Source organism: Musca autumnalis, unplaced genomic scaffold, assembly GCF_047663935.1.
Source record: "Musca autumnalis isolate F117 unplaced genomic scaffold, ASM4766393v1 scaffold_4, whole genome shotgun sequence".
NCBI lineage: Eukaryota > Metazoa > Arthropoda > Insecta > Diptera > Muscidae > Musca > Musca autumnalis.
In genome coordinates, this window is record NW_027411977.1 from 65031945 (window position 1) to 65051957 (window position 20013).

A 20013-nucleotide genomic window follows, 5' to 3' on the forward strand; every position below is an offset into this window, starting at 1 on the left:
TATAGCTCGTGGTTCGTACGACGTCGATATTCACCGTCAACGCAAATCGGCCCGTAGATCTTTCGAAGAATTTTCCTCTCAAACACACCATGCACTGCCTTATCTGCTTGCGCAAGTACCCATGCTTCGGAGCCATACATTAGCACAGGCAGTATCAGCGTTTTGTATAGTCTTATTTTTGTTTGACGAGATGTGGCTTTGTTTTTAAATTGCTTACATAAACCATAGTAGCATCTGTTGGCCAATACAATTCTTCTTCTTATTTCACAACTGATGTTGTTTGTTATGTTTATGGCAGTGCCGATGTAGACGAAGTCTTTAACTACCTCAAAATTGTAGGCACCAACTTCCACAGTTGGTCCGAGCTCTAAGGACGCTTTGCGCGTCGACACCATCAATTTGGTCTTTTCGCCGTTTACCGTTAGACCCACTTTCGCAGATGCTGCTTCGACCTTCCTAAAGGTATCAGTTACTTCCTTTACTGATCGTCCCATGATGTCTATGTCATCAGCATAAGCAAGTGACATGTGGCTATTGGTGTAAATTGTGCCATTTCTTTTAACATTTGCATCTCGTATTACCTTTTCCAGCAAAATGTTGAATAGGTCACACGAAAGGCTGTCTTCTTGTCTGAAAAGTTCTTTCCAATTTTAGCTGAGGACCTAGTATCAGTTAAAGTCATCTTACAAAGCCGGATGAGCTTTGCGGGGATACCAAATTCAGACATCGCATGGAATACCTTTGATCGGAGGGGACTGTCGAATGCTGCTTTATAGTCGACAAAAAGGTGATATGTGTCGATCTGCATCTCTTGGGTCTTCTCTAGGATTTGCCGCAGGGTCAATGGTGGACTTGCCAGGTCTAAAGCCACTTTGATATGGTCCAATTATTTCGTTGACCATTGGCTTTAGTCGTTCGCACAATATCCCTGACACTATCTTATAGGCAATAGGTAGAAGACTTATGCCCCTATAGTTGGAGCATACAGTCTTATCTCCTTTCTTGTGGACGGGACATAGGATGCTAAGGTTCCAATCGTCGGGTACGCGTTCTTCCTGCCAGTTGGTGCTAACTAGCTGATGCATACACCTTATCAGCGCGTCGCCTCCGGTTTTAAACAGCTCGGCTGGTAAGCCATCGGCTCCTGCTGCTTTATTATTCTTCAGCCGGTTGATTGCTGTATACATTCTATACCATCTTCTGGGATTGGATCTGTGGTATCATCGTCTTCGCTACTATTGGATACCAGCAGATTGGAGAAATGTTCCGTCCATATCCTGAGCACGCTATCTGTATCTGTTACCAATTTACCTTGCTGGTCTCTACAGAAGGATGCCTGTGCCATCTGTTTGATGTTTCACTCTTTGGTAGAATTTTCGGACTTCATTCTGGCGCCTGTAAATCTCGATTTTTTCACACTCCCGCTTTGCCATTTCTCTCTTTTTCTTGCGGAAAAGACGTTTCTCTTCTCTCCTTTTCTCCCGATGTCTCTCTCGTGCGCTACACGTTGCTACTGATTGTAAAGTAGCTCTATATGCCGCATTTTTCTTTTCGGTACCAGGAGGACACTCCTGGTCATACCATGTTGAAGCGCGTATCGTTCCATTTTTTAATGATCTGGGAGAATTTCTGAGATTTTTCAATTCACCAGGCTGGATATTATCTTCATTACTTAAACGCCAAACCGGGTTTAATTGTATTTCATGATAGTTATTCTGGATGTAAGGATATTTTTTCTTCAGCACTCTTCACCAGCTACTCTTGGATCTGCCACTTTTTTGAATTCCTTCGAAAGTTTCTCAACATACATAATCTGCTTGTTTATGAAAAACGTGGTCTATCTTCCTATCATTACTGTGGCAATTTAACATCGATACCGGCAGCATTTCCACTTGACAATTATTAGATGACATTGGAGAATACACTTAACCTTGGCGTTGTTGGTTGAATGCTCGCACCCTGGTGATGTTTGCGTACGAGTCCGTGGCATAGTCTTTATTTTGAAACCTGGAAGTTGGTGTCGGCCCATTTGTGGGAGTATCATGGTGTCAGTGGCTGCACCCAAACCGTGAACGTCTTCGATTCGAATGTGGAGAAGCTCTGTCTTAGCCATAGAACGGCAGGAGCTTTTAATGGTGCTCTACATCAATCCAAGATGGTAAATAGGACCAAACACTTCAACACAATCTGAATATACTCTGAAACACGAGTGCCAGTTGCCCCTAGATCCTCGAACATAGACTGGTAGTTGGTGTTGGCCCCTTGGTAGTAGTACTGGTGGCTGTTGTTGTACCCATACTGCAGATAGCGTCTTCGGCTTCAACGTGGAGTTTCATCGGCGGTTTAAGCCATAGATAGACAGGAGTTTTAGAGGGTGAAACGAAAGAGGTGACTCGGGCCAGACACTTGAACACAATTGTTGTAGATACCAATTGGTATTGTATAAGGTGCTTTAATTGTACGCCTATAATCAACGCGGTGTTGAGAACGCCATCGGGTTATGCCGTCAAGACGCGCTACTCTCATAGTTGGTGTGATTAATAGTACACTGATGTTGTTCAGGGGATCAATTCTGTTTCTATGGAAACTTTTATAAAGGAAAACAATTTCAAATAAAAAAAAATTATAAAGAAAATATTTTTCTTTTCAAATTTTCATGGAACAAGAATGCAGCCCCAGGATTAGTTTCGCATCCAGAGTTCTATATTTAAAAGAATTTTTACGAATGTGATAAATACAGTGACTCCCACCCCTAACCGGACACTTGCAATGTCGGATTTGTTTTCTTCATAACTTATTGAGAAATTATATTAAATGGAAAATTTTATGTATCAAGATATAGGAAATTTTATTAAATTTCATTTTATAACGTGGAAAAAATCGTTATTATTTACAAGTCACAATTTAACGATTTACAAGCCAACGTACAAAATTCGATTCACTCGTCTATCCGGACAAGTCAGAATCATATGGTTTTCATTAAAGTAACGGGACTTTTAAACGGGACCGATCACTTTATTTTTGTTGTTTAGTGATTATTATGGGATATTATATGCTTTTCATAAATTAGTTAGTGATTTTTTTCGCAAGAACAAGACGTTATGGCGCCTTCTCGTACTCATACTTCTATTGAGATTCGAAAACTTGTTTTACGGCTTCGTAAAGAAAATAAATCAATAAGAGAGATATCAAATATAGTAAAAATCAGCAAATCGAATGTCCACGATATTATTAAAAGGTTTGACAATGAAAACAGGATACAAAATAAAGACAGAGCAGGGCAAGGAAAGAAGCTTACGCCACAAGATGAGAAGTTTATTCGCCGAGTAGTTGAAAAAGACCCCTTTATTTCAGCAGAGAAAGTCAAAAATATGGTAAAAACAAACAGAAATAAAGACGTTTCTAACGAAACTATTCGGAGAGCACTTAGAAGCTTCGATTTACATGGTAGATCTGTCGTGGAAAAAACATACATATCTGAAACGAATAGGAAAAAACGTGTGGAATTTGCTAAGCAACATTTAAATATGTCTCATGATTTTTGGGAGAGGGTAAGCGACTCTTTATGGGTTTTAAATTTATTCTCTAACTAATTTTATTCATCCTTAAGGTACTTTTCACAGACGAAAGTAAATTTAACCTGCAGGGTTCAGACGGGCGCTGGTTTGTATGGCGAAAACCGAACCAAGCGTACATGCCAAAAAATACCATACCTACTTTTAAGCATGGTGGTGGTTCCGTCATGGTTTGGGGGTGTGTATCGTCGAAGGGCATGGGTAACTTGCATTTTGTGGAGGGTATAATGGATCGTTTTCAATATGTTGATATTTTAAAGCAAAATGTAAAGCAGTCCTGTGCCAAATTGGCGATTGAAGATAATTTTATATTTTACCAAGATAACGATGCCAAACATAAATCGGAGGTGGCCCTATCTTGGTTAATATATAACTGTCCCCATGTGCTAGATACACCTTCGCAATCCCCAGATCTAAATATTATTGAGCACATTTAGCAAGAAATTGGTCGAAAAATTTACCAAAAGCAGCACCCCAATGTCCAGGAGCTCAAGGTATCCATTCTAGAAGCTTGGAACAATATGGATCCACAAATTTGCAAAAATCTCGTTGATTCAATACCAAAGAGGCTAGAGGCTGTTATATCCGCTTAATGATATGCAACAAAATATGATTATTTATAAGCTTTTTTAAATGTCCAGTAGAACGTGTGGAATGAATTTTTTATGTTGTGTTACATTTTGTAGTTTTTTGCCGTGTAATTGGCTTTTTATGTTCTTTTTTGTTGTCGAAAACAAAATAAAATTTCCTTTATTTTCATGCGAAATACGAACCATTTATCTACATTTTTCGTTTAGATATCATAAGAAGAAATTTTACGTAGGATGTGTCCGGTTAGTTGTGAGAGTCACTGTATATCAATAGCTTCATTCCATCTTTGGTTGGTTTATAGGTTGATCCAATCAGAGTTCTGTGAGAGCTTGTCTCATCTTATTTTATCTTATTACTAAACTTAACCAATATTTAACCTATTATTTATTTAAACCTCCCACCCCCATACGAGGCTCACTAGAAAACTATCTGGCCTAGGCAACACGCAGATTTGCCAGGCGTCATTTGACATTTTTTGGAAAGTTTGAAAATTTTTAGCCTAAGCTTGAAATACGACCATGTGTTGGGTTGTTTACAGAGACTTGAAAAAATCACGTTGCAAAAAAAAAATGGAATTTACTTGTGAACATTTTCGTCCGATAATTGTTCACAACGTTCGACGTGGATAATCACGACAAGAGTGCATCGATCAAATTAAATCTTTGTATATCGATAAAGGACCATCCTATAGCACTATGAAAAACTGGTTTAATAAATTCAATCGTGGCCTACACTAGCCAAAAAAAAAAAAAACGAAGTTCGTGAGGGTCGTCCGAAAACGGTCGTTGTGCCCGAAAAAAATAAGCCGTGCTATACATGCTAGATATGGTACGATAGAGGCATCCTTGGGCATTTATTCCACCAACTAACATTTGATATTGCATAAATGCTTGGCAGCCAAAATGGGGGTTTCTCGTTGGACCCCGTGTTGATCGGTGCAAGAAATGTCAAAAAAATAAGATCGCGGTGCTTCAAAAGACGTTCATAAGATGGATCCAGGTGACAAATCATGGAACTATGCGTATGAACTCAAAAAATAGGAGCACTTGCCAGAAAATGCTGTAAAAACGTACAATATTTTGGAGGTGTCTCAATCAAGCCACTGTAAACAACTCAACACATGGTCGCATGTTAAACCGTCCTGAGTACGCTTAGGCTAAAAACTGTCAAACTTGCCAAAAATAATGAGATAAAATAATAAATGAGACCTGACGACACTGCGTGTTGTCTAAGCCTGATAGTTGTCTAGTGACCCTCGTACAATAACAATTTTGTCCTTACAGACAACGCTTTGCAACTAAATTGTACATTAAGCAAGGCCTTAATATGCTTTGCCTTTCCCATAGAGTTTCTCACATTCTCATTAAACTTAACAAGTTTGTTGAAACGTCCTCCCAAGTATTTGAGACTATATCTGAAAGGTATTTATTTCTGTACCATTTAAAACTAGTCTCAAAGACTTACTCTCGGACACGACCCACCTCTTACATTTTCCTGAAGCGTTTCTCAAACAAATTGCTTCGCTCTTTGACGAGTTCATTTTTATTCCCCACTCTGTGTAAAATTTCTCTACATGATTTAAATGGTGCGAGACTTTGGACAGGACTTCCTTCGGCGACACTGCGTGGCATATAAAAGACAATCATCTGCCTAAGAGTTATTCACCTAATGCGGAAAGTCATGCATGTAAACACTGAATAAATGGGAGGACAAAATCGAACTATGCGGAACTCCACAAGAGAGTGTACTCAAATCAGACTAATGTCCTTCCATGGAAGCCATTATCATCCGTTCAATTCTTATTCTATATTGTTCGACTTGTACTTTTTTCAACTTGAAGTTTTTTTTTTCAACAAAACATTTAAATCAAGAGATGAACACACTTAAAGACATTTCGTTTAGTTGTTTTACACCACACCCACTATCAAAACAGTTGATGTTTTTATTAACCGGTAAACGTGTAATCTAATCACAAACGAAAAGGTCGCAAACTAAAACACAATACAATGCTCGAGAGTATCATTTTACGGAACAATTTTTTATTTTTATGTATTTCATACAAAAATAGAAAGTCAGTACCAAATCCGGACAATAAAAAACGAAGACAAAGATGTTTTTTTTTTTTTGCGTAAAGTCTTCTACGAAGCAATTGGCAGAGTTCTTAAAAACTCTTTGTTCGTCAAGTCTAAGGGGATTAATTTCTAGCTAGCTTTAATCGGTCATACACTAAATTGTTACTGTACGGCGTATATTTTTTTGTTAACTTTGGTCGGTGGTTTTGGAAATTGTGGTGATATTTTATTCTTAAAATATGGCTCCCAAAAGGAAGGAATAAAGGGCAGCATTTGAATTAGGCACACCTGCCCTTTATTCCTTTGCAGCTTTTGAGTTAAGCTGGAAAGCCAATCGCTTTGAAGTCATGGCAATTAAACACTTTTTTTTCAAAAATTGTCTTTTATTTGGAATTATTTTTATTAATAAAACTAAACTTTAAACGTGTGCAAACTTCAAACATGCTTACATGGGGATATGACTTTCAAGTTTTGTTGTCTCCACTTCATTTAAAGATATGTATGTACATAGAAATAATAGGCTAGGCCTCTAAAAGCTTCCAATTATCTAACACTTCAATATTGTCAGTGTGTAAGGCAACCAGCACCAGGGCCAAAACAAACAACAAGTGCCAAAAGGCATCGTTTGTCAGTAAATATGTTTTCGATTTCGGCTTTATATTAGCTTGTTAAAACTATAAGCAACATCGAGCGAGCAATACAACATTCATTCCATCATCGTCGTCGCCGTGGTCGTCATCATCATCATCATGCACAACAATTGAGCATTTATTTACCCATGACTTCATACTTTATACAAGGGTTTAGTGTTTTATTTGATTTGAGACTAATAAAACATTGGGTGCTACAAAAGCCTTCCTCCCTTCCTCCCTCCATCCCCAAAAACCCATGCTATTGGCCATTTCATTATTAGGCTGTAATTTCTTGTAGGTTGCCTCTAAACAACGACAAAGACCAGAAAACATAATAAAGAAGGCCAGGCCGGCAGGCAACAAATAATGCCGGCATTTTTTTCTTCTTCTCCTTCTTCTTAGTCTCAACTCTTTATTTCCATAGATCTTGTGTTTTTGAAAGTGAAGGGGTTTTTTGTGCAATTTTTCTATCGTGTCTTTGAGTCAAAGGTTTTTTTTTTTGGTTTTTGTTTGGGATTTCTATCACGTGGCCATATTGCTGGAAGACATTCCGCAAAGTGTTTTCTGTCTAATATTCATAAAATATGGGTGAATGAATGTAAATGGGAAATATTTCCGTTTCAAATAGAAAGGGAATTATAATTTATACATTTTGCTTTGCTCTGTTATGGATAAAATATGTAGATTTGTAAATAACCAGAGCCATGGTCAGCCATGCCGGCCGATATATTTTATGACCTTTGCAGAAAGTGGGGGAGGATATGAAGAAAAACGTTTCTTGGAAGCATTAGGCTATCATAATTTCCAACAAGGGTGGACACAATGTGAAAATGAACTTGATATAAATAAAAAGAATGTGGGCCAAAGGTTCATATTTCATGCAATAAGAACACGTATTCCGTTTACGATTGTTTGCCAGGAAATTTGTGAGAATTCCAGGAAAGCCTTTTGACACTAGTTCCCTCATTTGTTCTCCCCTGCAATTACGACAGACATTGGCAGATTTAAAAAGGGTTATCGGAGAAGCATGTGTGCCACCGTGGTGCAATGGTATGCATACCCGTTTTGCACGCTGAAGGTCGTGGGTTCGGTGGGCAATATCAAATTTTCAAAAAAAAAAAAAAATACCCTCAGTAATGTTGGCCGACATGGCCCATGTAAAACTTCTCTACAAGTTGTGTCTTAAGACACGCGGTTCGGTCTCGTCGATTAACAGTAGTTCCCATTTCATTGAGGTAATATGGATCGGGGTGCACTCAATGACATGAGAGATGTCTTCTGGTATGTTTGTGGAAAAATTATAATCGTAGAGCATTTCTATTATAACAAATTCAGACAACATAAGGTGTGTTCGTTTACTCAACAATTTGTACAAATTTGTACAAGTCCAGTAACTTCTTGTAAACGACCAAGGTCTTTTGCATTGTACTGCAGAGTAAACGAACAACATCCAGTAACAATTTGTACAAATTTTAAGTAAACGAACACACATATAGATTCCGCTGTTGCGTCAGCAGGGCACGTATTTTACCTTTCAGTGTTCTTCTCTATCGTTTGGAATGGAATGAGTATCTGGTTTCTGAAAAGAGGAACAACATTATTGCCACCACATATTACACTTTCTGCTTGGGTATTATATAGTCCCTTGATGCCCTCTGTACAAAGACGTTCTCATTTTGATCTCTCAATGTGAATCTTCCTTTCCTCCTTCACCGACTATTTGTTGAATGCTTTGGTGTACGTTCCGCCCTGTTTCCACTTTAAAAAATTCCCATCTTGTCATAATGACTGCTAAATAATATCGAAAGAATAACATTTGGACACCTGCTCAGATATTATTTCTGTAAAATTGAGACCCAGGGTTCATTAATTCAAGTTCAAGCGTTACTTTATGCATTAATTTAAATGCCACTGGTCTATCGTAATGCCCATATGGATATATGTGTAATTTGCAGTAGTCTGCCCTGGAGTGAAACGCAGAGCCGCTAAGGATCAGATCTTGCACCGCAAAAAATCCTTTTTTGTCAGACGCTGTTGGATTTTTTTGCAGGATAACCTAGTAAAAACACTGACATAACCAGTTTTTTTGGCTTGGGGATTAGAAAAACAGAGGCAAGACATGAAGGTAAGAAACTTCACAAGATTTCAGCCTAGACTTGCTTATAAAGGCTCCCTTTTCGTCTTCGAAAAAGCATCCGTTCTCGTCGTTTATAAGATTCGATTCTGGTCGGTTTTTCGTCCCCCAAACAAACATTCCTTCCGCACGTCTATAAAGTATACTTATAAAGACTACAAAAAATCGCCGGAGAGTTTTTTAAATAAATCGCGATTCAAGTTGTCATTTTTAGGAGTTGTTTAGGTTTTCACGATTTTGTTTTGAAACCACAAGTCCTATCGAAATGGAACTAAAGAAAATGTTGTAGCTATGAAAATTCTCTACAAGATTGACCATTATGATATTTTCGATGTTTTACTGTTATTGAGATATTTAAGTTCATATTGGCACAACGCATTGACTGTATCGCTTCCTTATAAAACAATGTCATACATGGTGAGCATTAACTAACATAAAGTAAAAACCGCTTACACCGGGGAAGTTTTTGCGGATTCTGAAACTACAATGTTCATAGATAAATAAATCGCGATTCAAGTTTACATTTTTAGGAGCTTTTTAGGTTTTCACTATTTTGCTTGGAAACCACAAGTCCTATCGAAATGGGGTTAAAGAAAAAGTTGTAGCTGGGAAAAAGTTGTTTCTTTGTAAAACCGCCAGACAAAAGTCGACTACGATTTTTAGACTTTTTGCGGCAAGAAGCCGATTAATCGAAACCCGACTTTCCTTTCCCTAAGACTCACATCTGTAGTGGGGTTCTGTAATTTTTTCCCTTACCGGCAAAAATCGGTAAAATTAAAACGCAAAATTATGAATGAAAAATTGAAAACTCTTGCGGTATCGGTAGGGGTTAGCGACATTATTTTGGTCGGTAACTTACCGACAAATTTCGTTAATTATCGAAATTATAAGCAATTAAAAATTTTCAGTTATCGATAATTGTCGGTAATTCTGTCGTTAACTAGTTACAGAATCGCACTACTAGTCGGCTTTTCGTTCTCCACAAAAAATGTCTTCGGCATGTCTATAAAGACCACTTTTTGGCCGTCTAAGTCCTCCTTACGACCGCACACTGGTCCGAAATCCAATTTTTCTGACCAAAACTATTTGTACGCTCCTTTTTATTAATATTTAGTTTTATTTATAATTACTGTCACAAAATATTAATTCAGAACTATTTTCACCCTGAATTTCCAAAAAACCGTTAAAATATATTAAACAGGGTGATCCCATTGTGTGGGATCTAAACTAAAACTTTGACCTATGGTTCATATCTTTTAAGAAATCAAAATGCAAAATTACAGCTAAATCGGCTTAAAAATATGGCTAAAATTGTCAAATTACCTTAAATTGGGTGTACCCTTATATGGGGGCTATACCCCAACGTGGACCTATGTCGACAATTTTTGGTTGAAATATTCTCTGGACTTTCAAAATTAAAACCCCTAGTTTTCAGGAAAATCGGTTCAAAATTGTGTTTCTTAGAATTAATTTTGTACCAGCCGAATATGAAATATTTCGAAATTTGATGTAGCCTGAAAAAATTGTGCATCATTTATCGGAACGAATCGCACCTTGAAATGATTATTTTATTAAAGTATACACATCAAAGTATTTTTGATTTTTTTCCAACATCAAAATTATTTCGGTCCATAACAATTTTACCATTGAAACAAAATGTAAGAATTTAAGAGTGTTCCAGAAATATGTTGATAGCTTTGTTCTTAGACCTTATTTTTCTTCTGTTCTTTTTGGAAAATGATTCTAATTACATTCTTCTTTCTTCTCCATATTTGAGTTTTACCTTTACACTTTTACTTATTGCGATTTTATAACCCACAAATTATCACAAACTACGGCGCACTTAACTCGATAAAACAATAAACAAATCTCTACTTTGACTTTTTGACGGTAAATGCAAATTTGGAATAAATAATCATTGCTTTTGTTGTTTTGGAGTGTTTACTTCAATATTGCGAAAAAAAAACTCAAAAGAAGAATGTCAAAAAATTGACTATTGGCCAAAGAATTCACATTTGCGACCAATGTGGACCGTCAACAAAGACTCCCAGCCTAGACTTCCCTCTATGCTCGTCTTTATATATATAATGTTGAACATAGGGCGATAAAAAATTCTCTCCATCTTCTTCCATTGGTAGGGATACATTGGACGCGGTTTCATGGTCTCTTTTAAAACATCTAATCCATGACATTCGGAATCAATCTGGTCTTGAGTGACCCTGTGGGTTCCACTGCAGTGCCGATTTCGTGATATCATTATCGGGACGTCTTGAAATGGTTCCGATACAAGCCCATTTCTGTTTCTTTATTTCTACCTCGACTGGAATAATATTCGTGATAGTGAGCAGCTTATTTGTTGATATTATGGCCGCTGCGCTCAATGAGCTAAAAAAGTGGCTGCCCTCCACTGAGCCTCTTTAAGTGTAGAGGTTTGCCCCAACTTGAAGACGGGTTACTTGACAAGATCACTTGTAAAATATGTTAAATGGTTTTTTTGTAGATTGGACTCTTGTTGCATCTAATAATCGAGTTACTTTACGATTCTGTCAAATATGATTGCCAAACGACAACTTATTTTATTGTGAAAGTGTTTCCGACAATATCATAGAAGATCTGTAGTGGTACGGTATAGATCTGAAATTTATATATTACCTCCGTAGTACGAAAGAGGGACGTTTGCTTGGATCTTGGATGACCAAGTTTCTTCCAGATTTATTCGCATACGAACAGAAGATTTTCAAGTGTTGCGAAATGATGGAAGTCGGTGTTGTATCGTCTATTATTCTTTTCTAAAAATAAATTTGAGTACCACCGTAGTGCAATGGTATGCACACCCGCCTTGCACGCAGAAGGTCGTGGGTTCGATTCCCCGGCCAGGCAACATCAAAATTTTCAACGGTGGCAAAATACCCCTCAGTAATGTTGGCGACATTTCCTGAGTATTTCAGCCATGTAAAACTTCTCTATAAAATGGTGTCGTAAGCCACGCCGTTCGGACTCGGCGATAAACAGTAGGTCCCATATCATTGAGCTAATATGAATCGGGGTGCGCTCATTGATATGAGAGAAGTCTCCCTTGTCCCGTCTGGGATTTTTGTGGGACAATTATATATATATAAAAATAAATTTGCAGAATTGTTTTACAATGTTCTTCGGGTTTCTTTTTCTGTCGCAGTGTAAGCAGTTTTCCGTTGGTGTCTTTGGATCAGTTGGTTTTTGTGCTTATTGCTATTTGATATTCGACCGATTATTTGATGTAGCTCTCGCATGTTGTTGGCTTCGGAAGAGTTCTCCGCTTGGCTGGCTAGGGTCCTTAGATATGTACGTTTATCATTTCTGGCTGATTTTTTCAACTTCTTTTAATTGGTTCCGTTTCTCTATCAGGTTCCAGGTTGTAGTGTAGGTTGGGTTTCTTTCCATGTTTAATTGCCCGATGGTACACATTTTTCTAATGTTTCGCCGACTTCGTAATTTTGTTCTGTGTTACGCAAGATTGCGTTACACTTAACCGGATTAACCCAGTGCGTTTGGATTTCAAATGTCAATTCCACAGCGCAAACGTCAAATAAATCCTCTCGAAGTGGGTTAACCCTGCAAAAAGCTCTAGTGTAATCGTACTGTAAGGCGTCGTTTTATCCAGATTTGTTCCTTAGAAAAATCTTTTGCAGTTTTATTTTTATTGTGGCTACTACTAGTTCCTGGTCGCTGCATCTGCTTCTCTTATGGAGCGTACGTCTTTTCTAAGCTTCTTCCACATTTGCCGCTGATACATACATAGGTGATCCATTGAGTTTCTAGTAGTTTCATTAGTCCTTGGTCACACTAGCTAGTTTCTTGAAACAAATAATAGGAAGAGGCAACATCGGAAACACAGAAAACCATATACAGCGATTTCACTACCTTATACCCCTCGCCTATAAACTCGAAGTCGCCATGTTGAAACAGCGCTAGTGTGTATTGTGTATGTTTTTGTGAGGGAATATTGAGGCTCCTTTTACAATTTCAAATGTTGGACATAGCTCAACAAACCTTTCATCGTTAGAGTTCATCGTACCCATTGCGCGTGTTCCCATAATCTCACTCAGCGCAGCGTTGTTGCTTTCTATTTTCCATTGAAGTCTCCGGTGAGCATTATTATATCCCTTTTTGGGGTCTGGTGTAGATGCGTCTTTAATTGTTTCTTCAATCTGTTCCCTCTGTGCATAGCATTGGATTAAAGTAATGCACTTTTTTGCTTTGGTATAAAATACAGCAGTAACGATGCGAACTGGGACAGGGTCCCAAGATTTGAGAGATTGACCATATTGTTTAGCTATCAAGAAACCCAAACCGCACTCATGCTTCGAATACTTACCACCATGCAACATGACATTTTCATTTTTGTCGTGATTTTGTCACTTTTGATCCATCTCATCTCGCTTATTCCCAGGATAATTATGTTACATTTGCTTAATTGTTTCTCAAGCTGCGCTAGTCTTGATTAGTCTCTATTAGCGTTCTTACGTTCCATTGTCCAATTCGTATCCTTTTCCGTGAGCCAATAGCCGTCATCGAGTTGGGGGTTCATTTGCATTTATTGCTGTAGAAATTTCTTTAATCGTGCCCGGCTTTTTCTTCTGCTCACATAAACATATTCATAATCACTAGCTAACAATTTTTTTAATTCATAGTATTAATGTCCTTACTGACAAGGTTCTAATCACCTTTTTTGAAGTACGTTTTAAGAACTGGCAACATAAGCGGTATACAGTCGAAATCACTTATAACGTCGTCGTTTATAACGTCATATCGCTTATAACGACGAAATCCAAAAGTCCCGAATTTCTGCCCTTTATATTCCTCACAAATGAAGATCGCTTATAACGTCATCGCTTTAAACGTCATATCGGTTGTAACGTCGGTTTTTTTGTGAAATATTTGAATTTTGCTATCGGTTATAACGTCGAACCATACGAAGAAGAAACATTTCTCTCAATAAATTGTATAGTTTTTCAAACTCAGCTGGACGACAGAATGGAGGAGCTATCAAGTCAATTAAGCTTGAATTTTAGCCACCCAATGTCTCATCTGTAATAAAATCATTAAAATCATATTGCCGGAAAATATCCACTATCCTGGCAAGAACAGAAAAGGAACACAGTACGAAATAACGAAATAATAAAGTAACGTCTTATGCGGGATTGTTAATGGTCCTTAGAACGATTCTGAAGTAATTTATCTTCATTCTCATGTCTCCCAACACGTACAAGATATTGACGAATAAGTTGCCATCGATGACAATGTTTTCACATCTGCCACGTATAATGACGACTTAATATTGGAAGATGAAGACCATTCTAACGAAGAAATTAAGGATTCTACAGAACCAGAATTCCAATTGCCGTCAGATGTAAAAGTAATTAAACAACTTTTTTATACCCAAAATTCACTATACATAATATAATTTCACCTCATTTATAAGTATCGTTTATAACGTCTATCGCTTATAGCGTCTGATTTTCGTCGGTCCCTTGACCGACGTTATAAGCGATTTCGACTGTATTTGTCCCTTATCGATATCGAATATTTTAGCTCATTGGCCATTACGCCCAAGTATGATAATGATTGGAGGCATCTACTTTTTTGAAGTACTTTATATAGAATCTAAATAATATTATAAGATCTTGCCATGATATATAGTATTTATAACGTGATCATTTTTGTCACCTTTATTATGCTTCCCAAGTGGTTAGACATTTTATTAAATTTCAAAACATAATGACATTATTCTTCACCTTGGGAGAACTAATATACTCTTTAATCAAAAAATTCCCATTTGCCTGGATCATTTTCAGCCGTTACAAAATACGAAATGATCAACGTTGATAACAGAAAACAAATAAAAAATTTAAACAGAAGCGTTTAGAAAGCTTAGTTACTAGTATTTTGACATATAGACATTTCTATTATCAAGATTATTCATAAAAAAACGCAATTATTTACGTGGTAGACAACATACATATAAACAAACCAATATAAATTGGACGTGCTCATTTTTTATATTTTAATTCAGTTTTTTTTTGGGAGATAAGAATTTGAAACAAAACAGCAAAAAATAAAATAAATTCTATTGTATTGTATCTGTCTAGGTCTGTCTACATAGTCTATTTAAAGTTTTTCTTTTGGACAAAGAAGAATGTTTGTTAAATGCCAAAAAGAACCTTGCCACTTTGATAAGGCTGCTGCTAACAATTTAGTTCTAATTTATGTGTAAAAATGTTCTGATATGCCAACAATTGGAGCAATGACCCGATTTTGTGGCAAACAAAAGGGAATTGTGATAAATTTGTTAACAAATTTTGTTTATGGTAAAATTCACTTAAAGTTCATTAGGAATATAGACTATACATGGATAGAAGGAACGAAAACACTCAGTTCATGGACAGGCATTACAAATACGTTGATTATTTTTAAAAAAAGGCTTTAATATGTCGATTATAGTCAAAAAATGCATTTGTTATTATCACTGTAGACCTTAATATCGGGTGTTTTTTTAGTGGTAAAGAACTTCGAATTGAAATAAAACACAAGAAAATCGTTTTAATGTCCATCATTTTGGCTTTATTGGAAGGATAATTTTATGCCATTAATGTTTAAATATGATTTCGAGCATGTGGCCGCCGCGACTGCCTCGAATAAAGCCAATTCTAGAGGTCCAATTTTCAACCACTTTTTCGAGCATATGGGGCCGTATGTCGGCAATAACGCCACGAATGTTGGCTTCCAATTCCCCTAACGTTTCTGGTTTGTTGGCGTAGACGAGCGACTTCACATATCCCCAATGAAAATAATCCAATGGTGTCAAATCACACGATCTTGGTGGCCAATTGACAGGTCCATTCCGCGAAATTATGCGCTCATCGAATGTTTCCTTCAATAAATCGATTGTGACGTGCGCTGTGTGGCATGTAGCGCCGTCTTGTTGGAACCACAACTCATCCACATTCATGCCATCCAATTCGGGAAAAAAATAGTCGGTTATCATGGCTCTATACCGGTCTCCATTAACGGTAACTGCCTCTCCAGCATTATTTCGGAAGAAGTATGGCCCAATGACTCCACCAGTCCATAGAGCACACCAAACAGTCAGTTTTTGTGGATTTAATGGTGTCTCAAGGGTCTTATGTGGATACTCTTCACTCCAAATGCGGCAATTTTGCTTGTTGACGTAGCCATTCAACCAAAAATGAACAAAGTTTTGCGATGAAAATCAGCATCGAGATCAATCTCATTTTCGGCCCATACACCAAAATCACGACGCATTGCATGGTCTCGCGGCTTTAATTCTTGCACAAGCTGGATCTTGTAAGGTCGCAAGCCAAGATCTTTGCGCAAAATCTTCCATAAAGTTGATGGACAAAGCTCCAATTGCTGTGCACGGTGGCGAATCGATTCATTCGGGTCCTCTTCAACACTTTGCTCTACAGCGGCAATTGTTTCTTCGATGCGCACTGTTCGACGTCTCTGCGGATGCCTATTATCATATAGAGTAAACGTAGTGCGAAAACGATCCATGGTTAACCGAATTAATTGCTCCGATGGACGATTATGTCGACCATAAAATGGACGTTACTTAAAAGTTAACAATATTTCAAATTTATTTAAAATTTTTCATAATTAAGAATTCACAAATAATATTTATTTTCTCCTAGTGAGCACAAACTACATTTTCTATAAGTTTGAAATAAATATCATTTGCGAAGAATTTTCAAATTAAAATTCTAGAATACAAGTTATTTTCAAAATTTAATTTTGTACTTTTCCACTCTGAGGATTCACAGTTGATGGATGACTCTATTAAAAGTTGAATGCCCTACATTCTAAAAATGTGAAGCAATTTTAATTCAAAATATTTCTTTCGCAACAATTGTTAACGTAAATTAAAGTGATGTGGGAATTAAAATGTTAATGCAACTATTTAAATGCTAACACATGTAATTAATTTCATTAAGCTTCCGAAAAAAAGGACTAAACATTTGAAACAGTTAAATTTTATAGTAAGTGCATTATTAATGATAACAATTGACGTAGTTCCAAAATACAGACTTTCGTTGATATACATATTTGAATTTTTGGACGCTGTATCTAGAACAAAATTGTTTTGAACAAAATCATGGCGAATTTCTGTGGCAAATGGACCATTCAACTCTAGAAATCACCACTGTCTCGGACAGGATTTTATTTAAAATCGAAATAAATAACTGACATTAAATAAATAAATTCGCACACGGATGAATATTGCGAAAATACTTATTTTTGGGGTCGAAGACGACAAAGTGCGAAAATGGGTTAAAATAAATATTTTTCGGTTTATACTGTTTTATAAGACAATTCTATGCATTAATTAGTGATGGGCCATTTTTTTATTTTTGTCATTACCGTAGTTAGAAAATACGCAGGGTAATGACGACACGGCAATGATGGAAACGTCAGTATTCTTGGATTTAAACGTGCAAATTTATTTTTTTATAAAATTTCAAATAATTTTATACAGACTAAAAAGATTAACCTACACATTATTAGGTTAGGTTAAAGGACGCGTAGCTGTCATATTAAACAGCCACTTCACTCGGAGACCTTGTGGTCCATTGTGTTCATCCTGTAGGGGGTTTGAAATAGAAGAAATGTATATTACATGGAAAAGAAGAATAGGTATCAAAGAAAGAATTAAACAAGGTAATGGAGTAAAAGAGTATTAATGACAGATAAGTCATTGAAAAGGATGTTCTAGATATAGGAGCGAGAGAGGAGAGTTTGCCACGCTAAGGCGCATTGGTTGGTTCTCGTTGAAGTCATTTTAAGCCTTTGGCCAAAAGAAGCGGTTTCGTCGGCTCGACTTGGCAGAACGTTGTCACAGATGTTGTGGTGTGTTCACCCACCGTTCGAAGTCTCCTGGTCATGAGCACTGGACAACGACATAATAAGTGCTCAATCGTCTCCGTTTCCTCTTCATCTTCGCATAATCTGCAGTAGTCGGTAGTGTCGTCTCTATCCCATCTGCAGGTCAGAGATATTATCCTGCAGTGTCCTGTGATTGTTCCAACCATTAATTTCAGATCGGATTTCTTCATGCAGAGAAGGGATATAGTTCTTCGCTGAGATAGGTTGGGCCAGATTGCCTTTGATACCTTGCAAAATCTGACCAGCCTTGTCCCGGTAAACTTATTCTAGCTGCCGCATGAAATGACACAAGGGTGGCTGGATAGAGTTGTCGATTTCAATTTCGGTTGAATCAGATCCGCTACGTGCCAGCTCATCCGCTATCTCATTGCCTTCGATACTGCAGTGACCCGGGACCCAGCATAAGGTAACGATTGATTTTAGGTCTTTCAGAGCTTTCCTGCAGTCCAAGACCGCAGCAGACTTGATTGAGTGGGATTTAAGTGATTTAAGGACAGCCTTACTATCGACGTAGATAGTCACCGGTCCAGTTATGCCCCCTTTTTTATTGCTTATCAACTCTGCTGCTTTCTTAACTGCAAAGATTCCGGTCTGGAAGACACTAGAATGCTCATTCAACCTGTATGAGAGCCGTAAATTGAGGGTATCGCTGTAGACGCCTGCTCCTATTCCCATTTCCATCTAGGAGCCGTCGGTATAAACCTCTATACCGAGTAGAGGTGGGGAATTGTGGGTCCAGGCCTCCCTGTGGGGTATACGTACATCAGTCTCGTCGAAGTGTAACTGTGGTGATATGTAATCACTGATTACCACCGATCCCAGTTGAAATCCGGATCGTCGTAAGATAGAGGCATAACCATAATCAGTGTTGGGCCATGAGTTTGTCTCTTTGAGACGGAGAGCACTCTTGGCTGCCAACTCTTTTACTACAAGATTCAACGGGTGAAGATCAAGTAGGACGTTGAGTGCTGCCTGTGCAGTGCTTTTCATAGCACCGGTAATTAACAGTGATGCCCCTCTTTGAACAGTGTTTAACTTATGAAGAGGTGTTGTCTTATTCAAGCCATTCCACCGTACCAGAGAACCATAGGTAAGGATTGGGCGTACTATGGTCGTACAAATCCAATGGATGACCTGTGGTTTCAGTCCCCAGCTCTTACCTATAGAGTTCTTGAAAGAATGGAGTGCTATTAGACCTCTCTTGGCACGTTATTCGACATTCCTTTTCCATGTTAATTGATGGTCCAGGATGATGCCGAGGTACTTGGCTTCTAGAGACAGCTCCAGCACAACCCCATCAAGCATTGGTAGTGTGAATGGTTTGACTTTCCTCTTTTTGGTAAACAGGATCAGCTCAGTCTTAAACGGATTCACACCAATTCCATTGTTGTGCGCCCATCTTGATAATTTGACTAGAGCTCCTTGCATGAGTTCCGATAATGTTTGCGGGAACTTACCGCTGATCATTATGACCACGTCTTCGGCATAGGCAATCGTTTTTAATCGTAGTTCATCATATTCCTTAAGTATTTCGTTAATCACCAGAAGCCACAGCAGTGGCGATAGAACGCCACCTTGTGGTGTGCCCCTGGTAACAGACTTCCGAATGGAAGTCTCACCGATATTTCAATTGATTATCCTGCTGCTAAGCATTGATCAATGTAAAGGAAATACCAAGGTTAGAGAGTGTGTTATGGATAGATTCAAGCTTTACATTATTGAAGTCACATTCTATATCGAGAAAGACTGCTAACGTATAGTTTGATCCCTCCATATTCCTCTCGATGAAGCCCACGTCCTCATTCAGTGCAGTTTCCAGCGATTTACCTTTGGTGTAGGCATGTTGGGCAGAACTTATAGCACTACTTCCAAGCCTGGCCCTTCTTCCAAGGTCCAGCAGTCTTTCCAAAGTTTTCAAAAGAAAGGAAGACAGGCTGATCGGTCCATAGTCTTTGGGAAGTGTATGGCTTGACTTCCCCGCCTTGGGGATGTATGCCACAGTGACTTCCTTCCATAAAGCCGGAGTGAGCGATGAACACAGACAGGCCCTGAAAATATTAACATAACAT

At 37.9% G+C, this 20013-nt stretch overlaps 1 protein-coding gene across 1 annotated transcript; it reads right to left on the reverse strand.

Annotated features, from left to right (window-relative positions):
- Nucleotides 1-637: 637 nt before the first annotated feature.
- LOC141402965 (uncharacterized) lies at nucleotides 638-16558 on the reverse strand. The gene is made up of 2 exons (XM_073985092.1): nucleotides 16289-16558; nucleotides 638-16226 (listed from the first exon to the last, which is right to left on the reverse strand). Exons 1-2 carry the CDS (start codon nucleotides 16556-16558, stop codon nucleotides 15630-15632), a joined length of 867 nt encoding a protein of 288 aa, XP_073841193.1. The 3' UTR covers nucleotides 638-15629.
- Nucleotides 16559-20013: the final 3455 nt, after the last annotated feature.

Coding starts and splice junctions, on each gene's coding strand:
- LOC141402965 (XM_073985092.1), bottom strand. CDS start 16,558: ATGGATCGTTTTCGCACTACGTTTACTCTATATGATAATAGGCATCCG. Junction 16,227..16,288: donor CAATGCGTCGTGATTTTGGT/GTATGGGCCGAA, acceptor TTTGTTCATTTT/TGGTTGAATGGCTACGTCAA.